Source organism: Festucalex cinctus, chromosome 17 (assembly GCF_051991245.1).
Source record: "Festucalex cinctus isolate MCC-2025b chromosome 17, RoL_Fcin_1.0, whole genome shotgun sequence".
Lineage (NCBI taxonomy): Eukaryota > Metazoa > Chordata > Actinopteri > Syngnathiformes > Syngnathidae > Festucalex > Festucalex cinctus.
In genome coordinates, this window is record NC_135427.1 from 8,599,123 (window position 1) to 8,615,403 (window position 16,281).

A 16,281-nucleotide genomic window follows, 5' to 3' on the forward strand; every position below is an offset into this window, starting at 1 on the left:
ACAAATATCAAAATTGTCAAAGAGTTGTTACGTCTGTACTAAAGAACATTTCAATCTGAACTTTTTTTAATTTTTTTTATAGAGGTCATTCAAAACTTTTAAAATACTTTTTACACACTATTCTTCCTCGATTTCTGCTGTAGTACGGTAGGCGTGGCTAATGGAATGTCGATCCCATTTCCGTTGGCCTGCCTCATTGCAAGAGAAGACACCGGAAGTACCCGAAAATAAATTGCCGTTGGCCAAAACGACAGCTGCTGAGATTTTGTTTTTGCAATTTGTGCAGTTTTACACAATGACCGAGGCAGACTTGTACAAGGTGTATAAGGGGGTGTTGCTGCCCACTCTTATACACCCACCACAGAGTTTAATGCGCTTCGAGACGTTCACGTTTCGCCCAGATGACATTCTCATTGTAACGTACCCTAAGTCAGGTAAGTCGAGCTTGTTTTCCACCAGCTCTCCTAGAGAAAAAAACGTTTTTCAAACAGAGTACAAACCGAAACGAAAACATTCCCAATTAAAAGTAAAAAGTAAGCGTACAGCAATGTAGGTCAAGTGGGGGAAAAATAAAAAATAAATTCCGAGGGAGGGTGAAGTGACGTCCTGGCGCACCTCAAAACTGCCTTGCCTCCCATGTCCAGCAGGGGGAAGTGTTACATTGCGCCACAAGGAGTCCTCCGTTTACGACAAAAGGCATTTACGTTACGAACGACGCTTACAGCGGTAACTTGTAACAACGACGAACACGTCATCACGTGGCAAAGGGCACGTTCAGTTAACGCTGCTGGCTGCTTCGTTTTTTTTTCATTGAATGTTTTATATTGTGGCCAAGCGGTGTTTTTTTTCCCCCCTGAAATTATTATATTTCAATGGACGAAGCATTTTAAGCAATTAACTAATTTGCATAATGTTGTAAAAATACGTCTTAAAAAAAATATTCCTACTACTTACAGTGGTCCTGAAGTTAATAGCAATTAACTAAATAAAGCAAGAATAACCAACAACAAAAAGAAAAAAATACAGAAAAATACAAAACCAGAAAACTTAAAAAACAAAACAAAAAACTACCTAACACATCAAAATTTGGTTTTGTGTTTTTCTGTATTCTGTATTTCATGTATTATATCATTGCTGTATAAAGCATTAAATGTTGCAATTGTTGTCTGAGTTTCAATTTTTTTTATAGGACTAGACGTGGCATTTTTACTATTAAGTATTAAGTACTAAGTATTGTTTTCAAACCTTTAAACTTGAACATGATGATACTAAAAAAAGAAAATATAAAAAATGCTTGACCTACACTATCGAAAAAAAATCTCCTTTGTGAAGGTACAACCTGGATGCAGGAGATCCTCCCGTTGATTGTGAGCGGTGGCGATCCCGCTTCAGTGGAGAGCCTCCACAACTGGGATCGTGTTCCCTGGCTGGAGGAGGCTCGCACTTGCAGCCTCAATCTCGATGACAGGCCTTCGCCGCGCATGTTCACCACACATTTCCTTCCTCGTATGATGCCGCCATCTTTCTTGGAAGTTAAGCCCAAGGTAATTCTGATTTATTATTTCATCAGTGTTATAAGACACATGGGACAAACATAGCACTGAATAATATTAAATTTTTGAGTGAGTTAGCTTTTTATGGGGGGAAAAAAAAAAAGTCTCTTTTATACGTGCATTGAAGAATGTAGTAATTGAGCACGTATTTTGTCCATATTTAAAAATGGCATTTTTCCTCATACAGCTGGCTTGGAAGTGTTTGATCCTGATGAAAAGTTGTAGCCTCCTCCATCATTAAAATTTTCCAGGTGATCTATGTCATGAGGAACCCCAAAGATGTATTCACGTCATCCTTCCATTATTGTGCGATGGCCTCCTTCCTGGTTGACCCCGGACCGCAGAGCGAGTTCCTCCAAAAGTTTCTCAAAGGACAAGGTTAGGTTATTCATTTCTAATGTACTCTATATCATAACAATGCACTTTTTTGCTATTAACTCATTCACTGGCCGCCATTTTCACATTTCGCAATCCCGTTTGCTCCCGGCTGTTTTACTGGATTTTGACTGATTTTGAAAGGCCCGCAGAATATTGTGTTCATGGAACCTATCAAAAGAAAGATTAAAGTCTCTTCTTTCATCAGGAAAAAAAAGAGTATGTTTCTATCTGTTTCCGTTTTGCAGCAATTAGCATTAGAAGAGAGCTAAGTTTCATCAGTTTTCACAAATCTGTTTAAAATTGGAAGTAATTGAGCTTTTTTTCTAGATGGCCCTGGTTGATCTCCTTTGCTCTGCTGCCACCTGCTGGCCGTTTGTGTAATAACTACCATTTCTGCAACCGTTCTTTGCAGTTGAGAGGCTGCATCAAAGCCTTCTGTATGCTCTAGCATAAAAAAAACGTATAAATACGTCTTTGGGACACTTACAACATAAAAAAAACTGTATTTACATGTTATTGGGAGCAAATGAGTTAACTAAACTGCACCATCTCTTTTTTTTCTAGTTATGTTTGGCTCATGGTTTGATCACGTAAAGGCGTGGCTTAATTATAAAGGACGCATATTTTACATCTGCTACGAAGAAATGATAAAGGTGAGGAGGAAAAAACAAAATCACAGCCACTATTGTGCGACGATCATTGTAAATCTAATCGCACTTGACTTTTGTTGATGGAAGGATCTTCAAGATTCTGTGGCCAGAATCTCTCAATTCCTGGGCCAATCATTGGACAAAGATGCGATTGAGAAGATCGCAGAGCGGTGTGTGTTCGAGAACATGAAAAAGAACAACATGTCCAACTACTCTGCAGTTCCCAAGGAAATCATGGACACCACAAAGTCGGAATTTCTCAGGAAAGGTGCGTTGTTGTTAAGTGCTTGTTTCCGTATCGCGTCAGAACAGCAGTAAATCGGTCAGTGCACTTTAAATGGCCGTTTGTTTGTGTGACTCATAAATCAAACCAGTCAAGCCACAAACGATTGTAAAAGCAGTTCAGAAAATGACTTTATTGCTGTAACTCAAGAACATAGTTCATCATAAATGTGTTTCGGGTAAAATTCGGGTAATTTGCCGTACTTATCGTTTTTTTAATTTGATAATTTTATAAATCTATGTTTTAGTTTCATTCAATATTTTACGTAACTCCATCGTAAACGTGACCCTTTGCATTACCTTTTAATTTACCAGCTTTGATCATCTCATGAAAGTGCACAAACGATGTAAATTCCTTATTGCACAAAAGTATGTTTAAAGTTGCACTTTTAAATAGTTTTTTTTTTTAATTTAAATAGAATGGGATGACTTCGATTGTACGTACGTTATGTTTCAGGAATAGCTGGAGATTGGAAAAACCAGATGACACAAGAGGAAGTGGAGCACTTTGATGCTGTTTACATAGACAACATGAAAGATGTGGATTATAAATTTGCATGGGATTAAAAGAACCTTTCCATTTGATGCAATTTCTTGGAAATAACACTTTTCTTTTGTAAAAATAAATAAATAATCCAAAATCGAGGGGTGGGTGATATTATACGTGATTTTAGACTCGAGACTCTTCCAGACTCTTAACTCCGGTTCTGGCATTGCTGATGCAAGGCCTCCCCCAAGCGGTGAACACGAGAACTGCAACCGCTACATGAATTGAACTGCAATAACAATGAACGTTATGTATTCTGGGAATTTGTTGTTTGCTTTCGTTCTCTCTTTTCTTTATTATCTGTGCACTTGGGATAGGCGTATTTTTTTTTTTATCTGTCATTGTTTTAATTTTATTTGCATGTTATTGAATAGGAACTACTTGTTGGTATATCAATATGATAGAAATAATCGGGAGTAGGACTGGATAAGTACGTGTACTGTACTTCTTTCTACTCCTTGAACATGTAAATTATGGAATTTATTGTTGACATTTTTCCCCCTTTCTTCCTTTATTTTATTTTTTCAACTTGTTTTTTATACTTTTAATATGTTTATGTTGATATGTTCAAAACCAATAAACCAAACCAAACTGTAGATATCTAGATATTTTATGTGCTATTTTTTTTTTTAACTTATATTTATTTTGCTCTCTTCTTATTGCACTGACAAGGGAAACGTCCCAAAATTTCGTTGTACCTGTGTATAATGACAAATTTAAGTCATCCTAATCCTAATATTCTCAACCGACTGTTAAAGTGCGCAAACAAACGAGCAACAATACGTCCTACTTTTTTCTGTGAACCTGAATGCATCATCATGCTAACGCGGAAGTACTGTTTTTAGCTAACAAAATAAACAGCAGTGTGCTTTGACTATTTGAGGTCGCCGTTTTTTTTGTTTTGTTTTTTACCATGGTAAGGTTCACCCATCATTAATATTACGTGAATCATCCGTATTTACCCGTTTGGAATGTCAACGAACAGCGTCCGAGCAACGACAGCCAGTCTTAGCTTGTTAAGCTAACCAAAGCATTCCCGACAGCTTCGTCACAGAAACCGGCCGGCTTCGACTCACGTTCAGTCCGACATATACACATTGCATGCATGCTCGTTGCATTCCGATTCCATTCGAATATCTTGTGCAAAAGTTGGCTCATCTATCAATAATTACACGTAACTACATGACTGGACTGACTGCGTTATGATAGTTTGTTCTTAAAAACGTGCACCATCCAACTTGGGCAAGGAATAATAAGCACTTTAATACGCGTAGTTAAGAGATGCGTTCATTTGTCGTTCAGGGCCTCCACAGTGCAGGAAATGTGCAGACCCCGTTTATGAGAAGGAAAAGTAAACCTTGAAACGGTGGCTGAAAGTTACTGTATGCTCTTGGTGATAGATGTCTATTGGCTCTGGAAAGGCACGATATCATTTTTTATTTTTTTTGGTTCAATATCATGGTGCTAAATCTAGGCAGTAAGTTTTGTTAGTTTTTTTTTTAGACTTGCAAATATGTATATAAATTCAAAAAAAAATCAATGCGCTTTAGTAAATAGCTAAATATGCTCCTTAAGGCAACATAAAGAAGCAGGTTTAAAGGAATGCTTGACCCTGTTTAGCCATTTCCAGCAGTAAGAAAGTTAATATTTTGTCTAAAACTGATTTGGTGACTTCATTGTTTTTCATGTACAATTAAAATGCCATTAAAACTCATTCGCTGCCAGCCACTTTAGAACATTTCAAAATTACCCACGTGATATTCAATAAAAAACGTAAATGTATAAACCGAATCTACCAAATGACAGAATCGACTCCCTACATTCTGCCCCGTCCCGTTTTTTTTTTTATAATTGACAGTAGAAAAATGTCGGTTTGCCAAAATACAGCCATTTCTCCCATGGACTCTGAAACTGTGTTTATTTGGCATAAAATGGGGCAATGATGTCATCTACTGGTGGTTGGGCATCAGTAAACTTGTTTCCAAGTTTGACATTTACATGGAGCATAATCAGATTCGCCCCCATCTATCCCCGCTCTAAAAAATACAATTGACAAGTATACTTGTGAAGGAGTGAAAAACACATTTTGCCATTTGCTCTCGTCTGAAAATGACGTCACGTGACCACAGAGCTGAGGTAAACGTCCAGTCATCATGGCTCAATTTGCACATTTCACATGACCAAACCCAGAAACAGGTAAGACCTGATTGTTAATTACCTGAGCTCGGAGAACCCGTGATGTCCATTTACAGTTGGCACCAAGTGGCAAAATGTGTTTTTAAAAGTATTGATTGTACATGAAAAATAATTATGAAATGAATTCTTTTTACTGCTGAAAAAAAGTACAGCAGCGCTGTACATCTTGAAGCGATGCATGCCAAGGTGATTTCATAACTAGGCAGCAACCTGTACAAGAGGAACTTTTTTGTTCCTATGAGTGGAAATGAAGAAAAATGCATATTGGGAGCTGACAGTCCATGACAGTACTTACCTGCTGTTTCTGTTTCCTTTCATCAGGCGCTGGTAAGCTTCGTTTGCAGATCACATGAGGTATGACTCAGCAGGCACTCAGGAAGGGGCGGGCAGGAAAGAGAAACAATTTCTCTCCTCAGTCTAAAGCAATGTGGACTAACAATATAGAAATGGATGGCTGTAGGGTAAAATAATAAACGTGTAGTGCATTCTGTGGTATTACATCATCATATATTTTGATGTGCTATTGTATATTGTATTTTCTGATTGTTTTGGAGAAATCAGATTCATAGCCTCATTGATTTAAAAATCCACTTAAGTTAACAAATAGGACAATGTATCTGATAAGATACTTTTATTCAGTTTTTGTCACAGTACAGTATTTAACTCATTTACTCCCAAAAACGTATAAATACGTTCTATTTTAAAAAAATTACCATGCTCACAAAGACGTAATTATACGCTTTGGCTTTGATGCAGCCTCTGAACTGAAGAGAATGCTTGAAGCAATGGTAGTTATTACAAAAACGGGCCAGCAGATGGCAGCAGAGTATAAGAGCTCAAAAAGCTCTTTTCCCCACCATTTTAAACAGATTTTTGAATAATGATGAAACTTAGCCATGTTGTAATGCTAACTGATGCAAAATGGAAACAGCAAGAAATACACTTTTTTTTTTTTTTTTTTTTCCTGATGAAAGAGGAGACTTTCATCTTTCTTTTGGTAGCTTCCATGTTTTTTATAGCAATAGGACACAATATGCTATGGGCCTTGCAAAATCAGTCAAAATCCAGTAAAACCGTGAAAATGTCCTGGGAGTGAATGCGTTAATAAATAATGTAATTGATGTCAGAAAATACAGTATTCAAATACATGACACTGTACATTTACATACTGGTATGTATGTATGTGAAAGTGTTTTGATTGCTTTCTTTTGCTTGATTCCTTGGTGGATTATGATCATGTAAACACATAAACAACACAGTCACATATTCCAGGAACATGAGAGTGAGCCAAGCCGTGCATTTGAATGAGCAAGTCTCTTACTTTCACTTTCATTTCTGTCTGCCTGCAGAGACTGAAACTCAACAGAACGGGGAGGGATTTATAAGCCACAAGCGAGAGGCTTGCTGGCTCATTTTCGGAGCGGACGAAGAGGAAACGGGTAAGACACATTTGGATTGATGGCTTTTGTATGTTTACATTTTGCTTTGGGGAGGATGTCTGCGGTTAGCAGGGTTTTTCGATGAATTTGTTCGCACCTAAAGTTAGGTGACGCAGGCACAGGTCACAGTCAACGTCACAGCTTTCATCTTATTTCAAAACAAAATGTAAAAAAATATATATACTGTACATATATTTTAGAATAAATGAATTTATTTCCTGGTAAATTATCATCTGGTCAATAAAGTTGTTTATTCCAAGTCCAATTACACAAAACAGGTAACACTGCAGAGACTTTGTACTATTCCAATGGCGTCACGAGACGATGTGCTTGAAAAGTGTTTCACGATCAAGGCTGGATTTCTTTTTTATTTCTTTGTCGGAAACTTTTGCGAATCAATGACTTGATTTTTTTTTCATTTTGTGCAGCAGTTGTGTTTTCTCAGACATCTGTGTAACGTGTTGTTGATCACACGAGCATTTCATCGCGCTGTTAAATGCGCTTGGCCTTGTCCACTTCCGAGGTTAGCTTAGCAATTAGCATAGCGTGCGCCTTGTCGCTTATTGCCCGTCATGTTGTTTGTTCTGTCCTTGCGTCCTCTTTGCATTTGGGTCCACATCTTCACCACAAATCCCATCACAGAGATGATGACCATTCAGGTCAAGTGAGAGGGATTTTTTATTTGTTTATTTATTTTGTATTTATTTATTTTTTAACTTTTACGCAAATCTTTTCGGGACAAATATATTGTTGTTGGTTTTACGAATTGTACAACCTCTATAGTATAGCAGGGGTGTCCAAACTTTTTCATTTGAGGGCCACGTCCAGAAAATCAGAAGGACGCAAGGGCCACATAATGTTATGAAGAGAAATTGTGTTTCGTGCTAAAAATTGAACAAATAATTTACTTGTGCTTTTGCATATTTAGAAAAATGCTACAGTATGTAAACCAATTTATTTGTAATATGGCAGTATATTATTATAGTTTTGGAATTTTTCATTTCAGTTAGTTTTTCTTAGTTTTCAGGGTGGTTCTGTTACTTTTTATTAGTTTAGTTCTTAAAAAAAATGCTTAGTTTTAGTTTAGTTTGTTAGTTTCAGTATTAGTATTAGTTTTTGTTTTTGTTTTTGTTTGTAATGTGTATTACTTGTGTGCAATACTTAAAAAAACAGCATGGGGGCGACGTCATCTTTCGGTGCTTTTCTATTGGCTGCTGCTAGATGACATCACTTCTGTGTGACATACTTTCAAACGTCATTATTCTGGTTTATATAAAAATAAATCTCCTAAAAATCACATCAAAGACAAAATCGAAGGACATTTTTGCAATAATTATAGTTTTAGTTAATTTTACGTTATGTTTTAGTTTTTTATGTTTTTCTAATAGCATTTTCGTTTTTATTTTATTTTGTTAATGAAATTTTTTTTTTGAATTTTAGTTTTGGTTACTTCGTTAGTTTTAGTTAACAAAAATAACCTTTAATGGCACCTGTGTTTTTCGACATCCTCCCGTCTTACTTTGACCATCTCCAAACATTTTTGTTTTGTTCTTTTTTTTTTTTAACTGAGTCAAATGCCTTCTTTTTTTTTAGCATAAGTCGCGGGCCACTGAAAAATGGACGGCGGGCCGCAAATGGCCCCCGGGCCGTAGTTTGGACACCACTGCTCTATTGTATATGCAAAATACCACTATATATATATATATATTTTTTTGTAACTGCTTTGTGGTGTTAATTATTGAATGCTGATGTGTTTTTGTTTTTCACTTGGCAGAACTAATCAAGATGGAGAACGTTCTTGAAGATATTGTGGCCTTGGTGAAGAATCATCCAGCAGGGATCCCCATCAAAAAACTTAACATGTACTATAAGAAGAAATACCGTCGCAACCTATCAATATCCGACCTGGGATTTCAATCCCATGCTGATCTATTAGCCCATCTGAATGACGACTTGCTTGTCGAGGGAAACGTTGTGTTTCACAAGGATTGCAAATGTAATAATACTAACGGCACAGTGGAAACTAAAGCTGGGACCAGTGCGAGTTCTACAGCCGTGGCTGCGGCTTGTGAATCTGCCAAACCGAAAAAGGAAAAAAAGAAAATCAAGAAGTTGAAGAATCTCGTGGCCATGATGGTCGAACATCCGGAAGGGATTCCCATGAAGAATCTGTCAACAGCATACCGGCTGAAATACGACCAAAAGCTGAAAGTGAGCTCGATGGGCTTCAATTCCATCGTTGCCCTGGTAGAAACCTTAGATCGTGATCTCGTGCTGATAGGGGACCACGTGTTCCACAAGAGCCACTCGCCTCCAGATCCACATGGAGCCGGAGTATCAGCGGCAAGTTCGCTTTTCAATCCACAAACATCTTCATCGGCACGGAACATTCCAGATAAAAGTCCCCCCGCAGGATCCAAGCTGACTGAGGAAGAACAGAATCTGCACAAGACGGTTTTAGAGGTGAGTCAATACACTCAGAGAAAAAAAATAATTCAATATATGGAAACTATGAAGCCGCCATTTTCACATTTTGCAATCCCGTTCGGCTGTTTTACTGGATTTGGACTGATTTTGCAAGGCCCACAGAATATTGTGTTCTATTGCTATAAACGCATGAAAGATTAAAGTCTCTTCTTTCATCAGGAAAAAAAAGTATGTTTCTATCTGTTTCCGTTTTGCAGCAATTAGCATTAGAAGAGAGCTAAGTTTCATCAGTTTTCACAAATCTATTCAAAATTGTAAGTAATTGAGCTTTTTTCAACATGGCCCTGGTTGATCTCCTTTGCTCTGCTGCCACCTGCTGGCCGTTTGTGTAATAACTACCATTTCTGCAACCGTTCTTTGCAGTTGAGAGGCTGCATCAAAGTCTTCTGTATGCTCTAGCATAGAAAAAAAACGTATAAATACGTCTTTGGGACACTTAGAACATTAAAAAAAAAACATATTTACATGTTATTGGGAGCAAATGAGTTAAAAGTTTCATTGTAAAAAGCACACAAATTCTGGCATTGCACCCCCCCCCGAACGGCTGTTTTAAAGGTTATTAATGTGTTTCAGGTGGCTGAAAAATACCAGCTAAGTGACCCGTGCATGGATCTACTGGAAGTTTGCTATTTTCATCACTGTGGCAAAAAGCTTCCGTTTCAACTGTACTTATCCATGTACCACCATCTGGAATCATCTTGGCAAAACAAGCTGCCTAGTCCACCTGACGCCAGGACTGCTGGTATGATGTGATTGTATTGGGAAAAAATATGCACTCATTGTTAGTAAACAATTTTTTTTTTTCCTCTGCAGTACAGCAATCGTCTGCAGCCAGTGTGAGCAAAACGAGCGCCGCAGCTTGGGGCGAGCGCAGCGTGTTCAGAGAAGCTTTCAATGCTCAGTTGAGGGAAGTTCATGGAGATAATTTGCGGGCCGCGGAAGCGATGGCGGACGATGACGTCCGAGGTCAGAGGAAAAAAGATCTGGATCCGGACGCGCTCAGCAGTCTGATGGAGGATGTGAGACGAGAACTGGCGGGAGAGGGAGAGCTGGTCACCAAGGAAAAGGTGAAAAGCAAAAATATGTTTGTTTGTTTGTTTGTTTAATCTTAGAGCTTTCGAAATATAATTACTGCACTTTGAGCATTGCTTGTGAAAATGTTGGAAGAAATTGTCATTATCCCTGTGCTTGAAGCAAATAATCAGCGTAAATATTGTCAAAAAATTGTTTGGGGTGGGCGACATGATGATATTAGATCGTTAAGGATCGTTAAGTGTTGACCATCTCATAAAGCTGAAAGATCGACAAGATTGTCTGTAGGGCACATTTTATACAGTTTAACTTTATGCGGGCTAATATGCTAATATGAGTTTGACACCCCTGGCTTAAGATGTCTGTTTTGTTTTGTTTTTCTTTTAGGGTTTTATATACATTTTAAATATGTTTTAAATTTGACAAAAATGTTCAGAATTGTGAAGATAAGTCTAAAAAAAAAAAAAAAAAAGAATCGTGATAAAATCGAGATCGTGAATTTATTTTTAAAGAATCGTGATATGACATTTTTTACCATATCGCCCACCCCTACCCACAAATGTGGACTCACCAAAAACATCGATTTTTGCATATCTTGTTAAGCTATGCATAATTTACTTGCCAAATTGTGACTTAAATTTTAATTATTTTATTTTTCTTCTTCCTATTATTATTATTATTATTATTATTACTATTATTATTATTATTATTGTTCTTCTTCTTATTATTATTATTAATTCAATCTGGTGTAATAACCTTATTTATTGATTGATTGAATTGTTATTTTTCATTGTACTATTATTATTATTATTATTATCATTATTGTTATTATTATTATTATTATTATTAATTTAATCTCTGGTGTAATAACCTTATTTATTGATTGATTGAATTTTTATTTTTTATTTTATTTATTATTTTTATTATTGTTATTAATTCAATCTCTGGTGTAATAACCTTATTTATTGATTGATTGATTGATTGAATTATTTTTTATTTTATTATTTGCTGCTGGACATGTCAATTTCCCAGATGGAGCCATCCCAAAGGGATCAATAAAGTCAAGTTTAAGTCTAAGAGGTTTTGGCATGACACCAGCGATATACAAAAACAATGAACAGCAAACGTCACTGTTGTTCGTAAGCCGGAATTTTTAGTTTTGGAGACTCGAGGAACGAATGGATCAGTTTTGAAGTATAGTTGGACTCCCAACATTTGGAATTTGCTGTGAAATATCACACGTTCTTCCTTTTTTGACTCTTGTCAGGTGATCTCAAGGACGTGCCGGTTAATGCAACTGACTTCGAAAGAATCGGAAAAGCTCAATTATCGTCTTATTCCGGCCCTGAGCGACCTTCACCACTTGGTGAAAGAGATAACGATGTACATCCAGGTGAGCAGCCGCTCATACACAATTACAAGTCTCCTGTTTCAACCTTTTTGCTTTGAACTATTTGTCTTCGGCAGTCCGCGGAAGCGGCGGCGTCCGTCCTCACCCTGTACGAGCTGGGACAGACTTTGGCCGGTCTCAAGGACAAGAAACGCTACGAGGAGCTGAACCTGGGACCCCTTTGCAAGCTCCCCATCGTCCACCGCATGTTCAAGATCGACAGTGACACCAAGGATGACGATATCCCCCAGATCGACACGGTGGACATTCTAAAGGTGTGATTTAGAGTAGTGCTAAAAGAAGAAAAAAAACAGAATAGTGCTTAAATGAGTACATTGATTAATCGATGTATCGGTGGTCCGAAAATGTTCATTTCAAACCAATCTTCCCAATCAGTTTCAGCATTGGTAGATATGCTACGTGTTTTGTACAGTATCCGTCCAGCCATCCATCCATTTTCTTAACCGCTTATTCCTCACAAGGGTTGCGGGGGTGCTGGAGCCTATCCCAGCTGGCTTCAGGCACGACACCCTGAAATGGTTGCCAGGCAATTTCAGGACACACGGAGACCAACAACCATGCACACTCACACAATCACACCGAGTGACAATCCAGACGTCCAATTAACTCATTAGCTCCCAAAAACGTATAAACACGCCATATTTTAAATGTGTCCCAAAGATGTACTTATACGTTTTTTTTTATGCCAGAGCATAGAGAAGGCTTTGATGCAGTCTCTCTACTGCAGAAAATGGTTGAGTGGCAGCAGAGTATAAGAGATCAACCAGGCCATGTTAAAACAATTGCCTACTGAGTCATGTTTGTTAGTACTAACAATCAAGTCCCGCATCCATCGTGTTTAAAATGAACAAGAAACTGAAGAAACAAGGGTGGTCTAGGATTTTTTTTTTCCCCATCACGTATATGTAAAGCCGCAGTGTCTATCTTATGCTCACTCTACATGTCAAATGTTTTTGTTCTGTTGTTTCTAGCAACTTCGCAATTACAGGAGAAAGTCAAGCCAGCCAAGAGTGGACCTAGCGGATTTTATGAAGCATCTCGCTGATCATTATAACTGTGACTCTCCTTACGAACTGGGCATCAGGATACACAGTCTTGGACTGCCCATAGCGGTAAAGTTGGAGTCGATTTTTTAGCGACTTAATATTCTCTTTTTCTGAGTGAGATGTGTTATAATCTTTCAAATTAACACATTTGCTCCCAATAACGTGTGAATACGTTTTTTAATGATCTAATTGTCCCAAAGACGTATTTATACGTTTTTTGTTTTTTTTATGCTAGAGCATAAAAAACTGATGAAACTTAGCTCTCTTCTAATGCTAATTGCTGCAAAACGGAAACAGATAGAAAGATACTTTTTTTTCCTGATGAAAGAAGAGACTTTAATCTTTCTTTTGATAGGTTCCGTGTTTTTATAGCAATAGAACACAATATTCTGTGGGCCTTGCAAAATCAGTCAAAATCCAGTAAAACAGCCGGGAGGGAGCGAACGGGATTGCGAAATGTGAAAATGGCGGCGAGTGAATGAGTTAAGCGCAAATGTTCCAGCATGTGGATGAAAGTTTTATTTCATTTTTTTCCTCTGTTCTCCTTCAGACATTAAATAAAGTGGTTCGTTGTGAGCATGGCATAATGGACCAGGCCAAAGAAAGCCTTCAGAAAGAGCTGGAAGAAGAGACGCGCGAGCATTTGATGAAGCTGAAGAAGAGCGTCCTGGACCCGGTGAAAGGCACGTGCTCGGTCTTTGCGGGGAACTTGGACCTCAGAAAGAAATACGCCTCCTCTACTGCGGCAGATGTCGTGCTGGCAGTCTTCACAAATGTGGAAAAGGTGTTCAACCCTTCGGCGCTCAGGGTAAGTGGAAGACGTTCACAAGTACGTGCTTTTGCTTGAAGTGGCAGCGGGGAAAGTGGAAGAGTTGTCGAGGGCCGTACCAAAAATGGCTCAAGAGTACCAAAAATTACTCAAGAGTTGCGTGCACACATTTTCGCCACACTTTACTGTAGAAGTGTGTCGGTGTCGCCAGTGCAAGGTGGCTCAGTTAAAACCTGCTAATGCTATTGCTAGCTTTCTTGGTTCGAAGTAACGTACATTTTTTTTAACTTGGATTTATTAGTATTGGTATTAAGGCGAAGCCCAGTCATGTGCAGTTTTGCTGATCTGGTTGGTGCTGGCGTTAAGCACACAGTCGTGGGTCAGCAGTGGGCTGAGCACTTAACTCATTTGCTCCCAATAACGTGTAAATACGTTTTCTTTTTATGTTCTAAGTGTCCCAAAGACGTATTTATACATTTTATTTTATTTTTTTATTTTTATTTTATGCTAGAGCATACAGAAGGGTTTGATGCAGCCTCTCAACTGCATAGAAGGGTTGCAGAAATGGTAGTTATTACACAAACGGCCAGCAGGTGGCAGCAGAGCAAAGGAGATCAACCAGGGCCATGTAGAAAAAAAGCTCAATTACTTACAATTTTAAATAGATTTGTGAAAACTGATGAAACTTAGCTCTCTTCTAGTGCTAATTGCTGCAAAACGGAAACAGATAGAAAGATACTTTTTTTTCCTGATGAAAGAAGAGACTTTAATCTTTCTTTTGGTAGCAAACTTGGAAAGACAGGCCAACAATTATTTTTCGTTTAAACTGTACGGGTGAAACTCATGTTGATGTATTTTGCTAATTGTGTCATTTTATGGTTGACAGATGCATATCCGGACATTCCTAACTCAAGTGTCGGGCAACAAGCTGGCAACGGCTCTCTTTCAGTTGGCAATCTGTGGTGGCTCGCTAGCCATCCCACAGGACCAGAACCAGGCCAAGGAGAAAACCCCACAAGCTTCTAAGAAAACAGAGCCGACGGAAGACGGACCTGCCACATCAAATGCCAGTGAAGGTATTCGTTCAAGATCAAGAAAGGATTGGAAAAAAAAAATATTCTTTTGACCTCACATTCTTATGAATCAATTTTCCAGCCAAAGTGAAGCAGTACCTAAAAGAGATCCTCTCCTCAGCCAACTCAGCCATCCATTTGGCCGATATCGCCATCTTGGAGGGGAAGTTGAGCAAGCACTTCAAGGTCAAAGACTTTCATTGCTTGGGTCACGGCAGCTTCTTGGGATTCTTGCTCAAACACATTCAGGTACCAAGTGCACTTTATAACTCTCGCTGATCTCGGGTCGTTCGGTCCTCGAAAAACAAAATCTGTTTTGTGTTGAACGCAGCTACTGGAGGACGCGCTCGGTTCGACGTTGATTCTGAGAAGTGGCACCAAATGCGCAAGAAGTTTTTTCAGGCCCACCAAACAAGACATATTTGAGTTCATCAAACAGTGTGGGCAAAATACATCTGGTGGTCAAGATGAAGTGAGTCCACGTCTAATGAAATGAGAAATTAATTACACATACAGCAAAGCTCTCCTCACTTTGTTTTTATATGCAGTTGTCCTGCAGTTTATGATGCAACATTTTAAGGTGACAAACAACTTCATTTTAAGACTACGCGGCACAAGAATGCTCACTTTTTGTTACGTGCGTACTTGCATTGCGTGCGAATATGTTTTCACTCAGTGACTGCCAAATTCACCATTTTGAATAGATTATTTTGGAAGTGTTTTTTTCATTCAAGCACTTAGGATAATTAACTCATTTGCTCCCAATAACGTGTAAATACGTTTTTTTTAATGTTGTAATTGTCCCAAAGACATATTTATACGTTTTTTTTGTTTTGTTTTGTTTTTATGCTAGAGCATACAGAAGGCTTTGATGCAGCCTCTCAGCTGCAAAGAACGGTTGCAGAAATGGTAGTTATTCCACAAACGGCCAGCAGGTGGCAGCAGAGCAAAGGAGATCAACCAGGGCCATCTAGAAAAAAAGTTACTTAAATTATTCACTCTGCGCCATTTTCACATTTCGCAATCCCGTTCGCTCCCGGCCGTTTTACTGGATTTTGACCGATTTTGCAAGGCCCACAGAATATTGTGTTCTATTGCTATAAAAGCATGGAACCTATCAAAAGAAAGATTAAAGTCTCTTCTTTCATCAGGAAAACAAGTATGTTTCTATCTGTTTCCGTTTTGCATCAATTAGTATTAGAAGAGAGCTAAGTTTCATCAGTTTTCACAAATCTTTTTAACATTCTAAGTAATTGAGCTTTTTTTCTACATGGCCCTGGTTGATCTCCTTTGCTGTGCTGCCACCTGCTGGCCGTTTGTGTAATAACTACCATTTCTGCAACCGTTCTTTGCAGTCGAGAGACTGCATCAAAGCCTTCTGTATGCTCTAACATAAAAAAAAAACAACGTACAAATAC

The 16,281-nt window shown here is 38.2% G+C and overlaps 2 protein-coding genes and 1 long non-coding RNA gene across 7 annotated transcripts in view; 2 read left to right on the top strand and 1 right to left on the bottom strand.

Annotated features, from left to right (window-relative positions):
• Window positions 1-3,506, top strand: part of LOC144005113 (sulfotransferase 2B1-like) — a 3,925-nt gene extending 419 nt beyond the window's left edge. The window contains exons 1-6 of one of the 2 annotated variants that reach the window (XM_077503049.1): window positions 62-434; window positions 1,333-1,544; window positions 1,805-1,931; window positions 2,496-2,584; window positions 2,669-2,849; window positions 3,321-3,506. In XM_077503049.1, the coding sequence (XP_077359175.1) occupies window positions 161-434; window positions 1,333-1,544; window positions 1,805-1,931; window positions 2,496-2,584; window positions 2,669-2,849; window positions 3,321-3,430 (993 nt within the window). In that variant the 5' untranslated portion in view covers window positions 62-160 and the 3' untranslated portion in view covers window positions 3,431-3,506. Of the gene's footprint in view, window positions 1-61; window positions 435-1,332; window positions 1,545-1,804; window positions 1,932-2,495; window positions 2,585-2,668; window positions 2,850-3,320 lie in introns of those variants that run through there. The other variant, XM_077503050.1, reaches the window with a different exon arrangement.
• Window positions 1-5,985, bottom strand: part of LOC144005115 (uncharacterized) — a 22,331-nt gene extending 16,346 nt beyond the window's left edge. The window contains exons 1-2 of one of the 3 annotated variants that reach the window (XR_013279501.1): window positions 1,340-5,882; window positions 425-464 (exon numbers count right to left, since the gene is read on the bottom strand). This is a non-coding gene — a long non-coding RNA (uncharacterized LOC144005115). The other 2 variants (XR_013279500.1, XR_013279502.1) reach the window with 2 other exon arrangements.
• Window positions 3,669-16,281, top strand: part of LOC144005104 (uncharacterized) — a 42,263-nt gene continuing 29,650 nt past the window's right edge. The window contains exons 1-13 of one of the 2 annotated variants that reach the window (XM_077503033.1): window positions 3,669-4,326; window positions 5,928-5,960; window positions 6,956-7,045; window positions 8,820-9,508; window positions 10,106-10,274; window positions 10,346-10,599; window positions 11,832-11,957; window positions 12,032-12,229; window positions 12,947-13,087; window positions 13,572-13,829; window positions 14,677-14,866; window positions 14,946-15,112; window positions 15,195-15,335. In XM_077503033.1, the coding sequence (XP_077359159.1) occupies window positions 8,831-9,508; window positions 10,106-10,274; window positions 10,346-10,599; window positions 11,832-11,957; window positions 12,032-12,229; window positions 12,947-13,087; window positions 13,572-13,829; window positions 14,677-14,866; window positions 14,946-15,112; window positions 15,195-15,335 (2,322 nt within the window). In that variant the 5' untranslated portion in view covers window positions 3,669-4,326; window positions 5,928-5,960; window positions 6,956-7,045; window positions 8,820-8,830. Of the gene's footprint in view, window positions 4,327-5,927; window positions 5,961-6,955; window positions 7,046-8,819; window positions 9,509-10,105; window positions 10,275-10,345; window positions 10,600-11,831; window positions 11,958-12,031; window positions 12,230-12,946; window positions 13,088-13,571; window positions 13,830-14,676; window positions 14,867-14,945; window positions 15,113-15,194; window positions 15,336-16,281 lie in introns of those variants that run through there. The other variant, XM_077503034.1, reaches the window with a different exon arrangement.